General features: G+C 43.7%; 1 protein-coding gene across 1 annotated transcript in view; it reads right to left on the bottom strand.

Annotated features, from left to right (window-relative positions):
* Positions 1-249: 249 nt before the first annotated feature.
* Positions 250-1,014, bottom strand: part of LOC103131520 (PKHD1 like 1) — a 48,919-nt gene continuing 48,154 nt past the window's right edge. Inside the window, exon 23 of the mRNA XM_016666707.1 lies at positions 250-390. Within this exon, the coding sequence (XP_016522193.1) occupies positions 250-390 (141 nt within the window). The remainder of the gene's footprint in view (positions 391-1,014) is intronic.

The following is a 1,014-nucleotide window of genomic DNA, read 5'->3' as shown; positions in this document are numbered from 1 at the left end:
TATTTAATCTGCTGAGGAGAACCGGATCAGTAAATGAGTTAAAATGCAGCTTCTGTTTAAAGTTCTGGCGCCGGTCCAGCCCCTGTCATCAGTTTGACACCTGGAGAAAAGCTCAGACGCCCTCCAGGACTTGCCGTTCCTGTTCTGCGTCTCCATCTTTGTTCTGACTACAGAATGCGGCGTCGGGCAGAGGATTAGTCTGGGAAACTTCCAGCTCGCTCTACAGATCAGTGGAGACCGGCTCGGTGCTTAGCTACCTTCTGCCCGGCCGCTGTACATCTCCACATCAAAGGTGCCGCTCAGAGGGGGCGTGGCTCTGCGGGGCCGGGTCACGGTGACCACCGCGCCTCCGGAAATGAACTCGGCGACATCCTCACTGCTGTTTGACATCTTTAGAGAAGAAGAAACAAGTTTAATCAAAGCCGACCTATTGTGCTTCTTGAACAGGTCAGGATCAGGCTATGGCCTATTCAAAACATGATCTTCACATTTTTTTCCATTAAATTAAATAATCAGATTTCAGTTCTGCCTATCTTCAGATGTTTAAGGGCCCCTGCTGCAGGCCCCACCTCAATCTAAAAGTTTACAGTAATACATAAAAATGGTTGCATATAGCAGCTAACCAGAAATTAACCAGAAACAAACCAGAAACCAACCAAAAACCAACTAGAAACCAACCAAAAACCAACTAGAAACAAACCAGAAACCAACTAGAAACAAACCAGAAACCAACTAGAAACAAACCAGAAACAAACCAGAAACCAACTAGAAATCAACTAGAAATCAACCTGAGACAAACCAGAAACCAACTAGAAATCAACTAGAAATCAACCTGAGACAAACCAGAAACCAACTAGAAATCAACTAGAAACAAACCAGAAACCAACTAGAAATCAACTAGAAATCAACCTGAGACAAACCAGAAACCAACTAGAAATCAACTAGAAATCAACCTGAGACAAACCAGAAACCAACTAGAAATCAACTAGAAACAAACCAGAAACCAACTAGAAA

This window comes from Poecilia formosa, unplaced genomic scaffold, assembly GCF_000485575.1.
Source record: "Poecilia formosa unplaced genomic scaffold, Poecilia_formosa-5.1.2 Scaffold780, whole genome shotgun sequence".
NCBI classification, from domain to species: Eukaryota; Metazoa; Chordata; class Actinopteri; order Cyprinodontiformes; family Poeciliidae; genus Poecilia; species Poecilia formosa.
The sequence above is the reverse complement of the archived record's forward strand: the minus strand, read 5'-3'. Positions and strand labels throughout refer to the sequence as shown.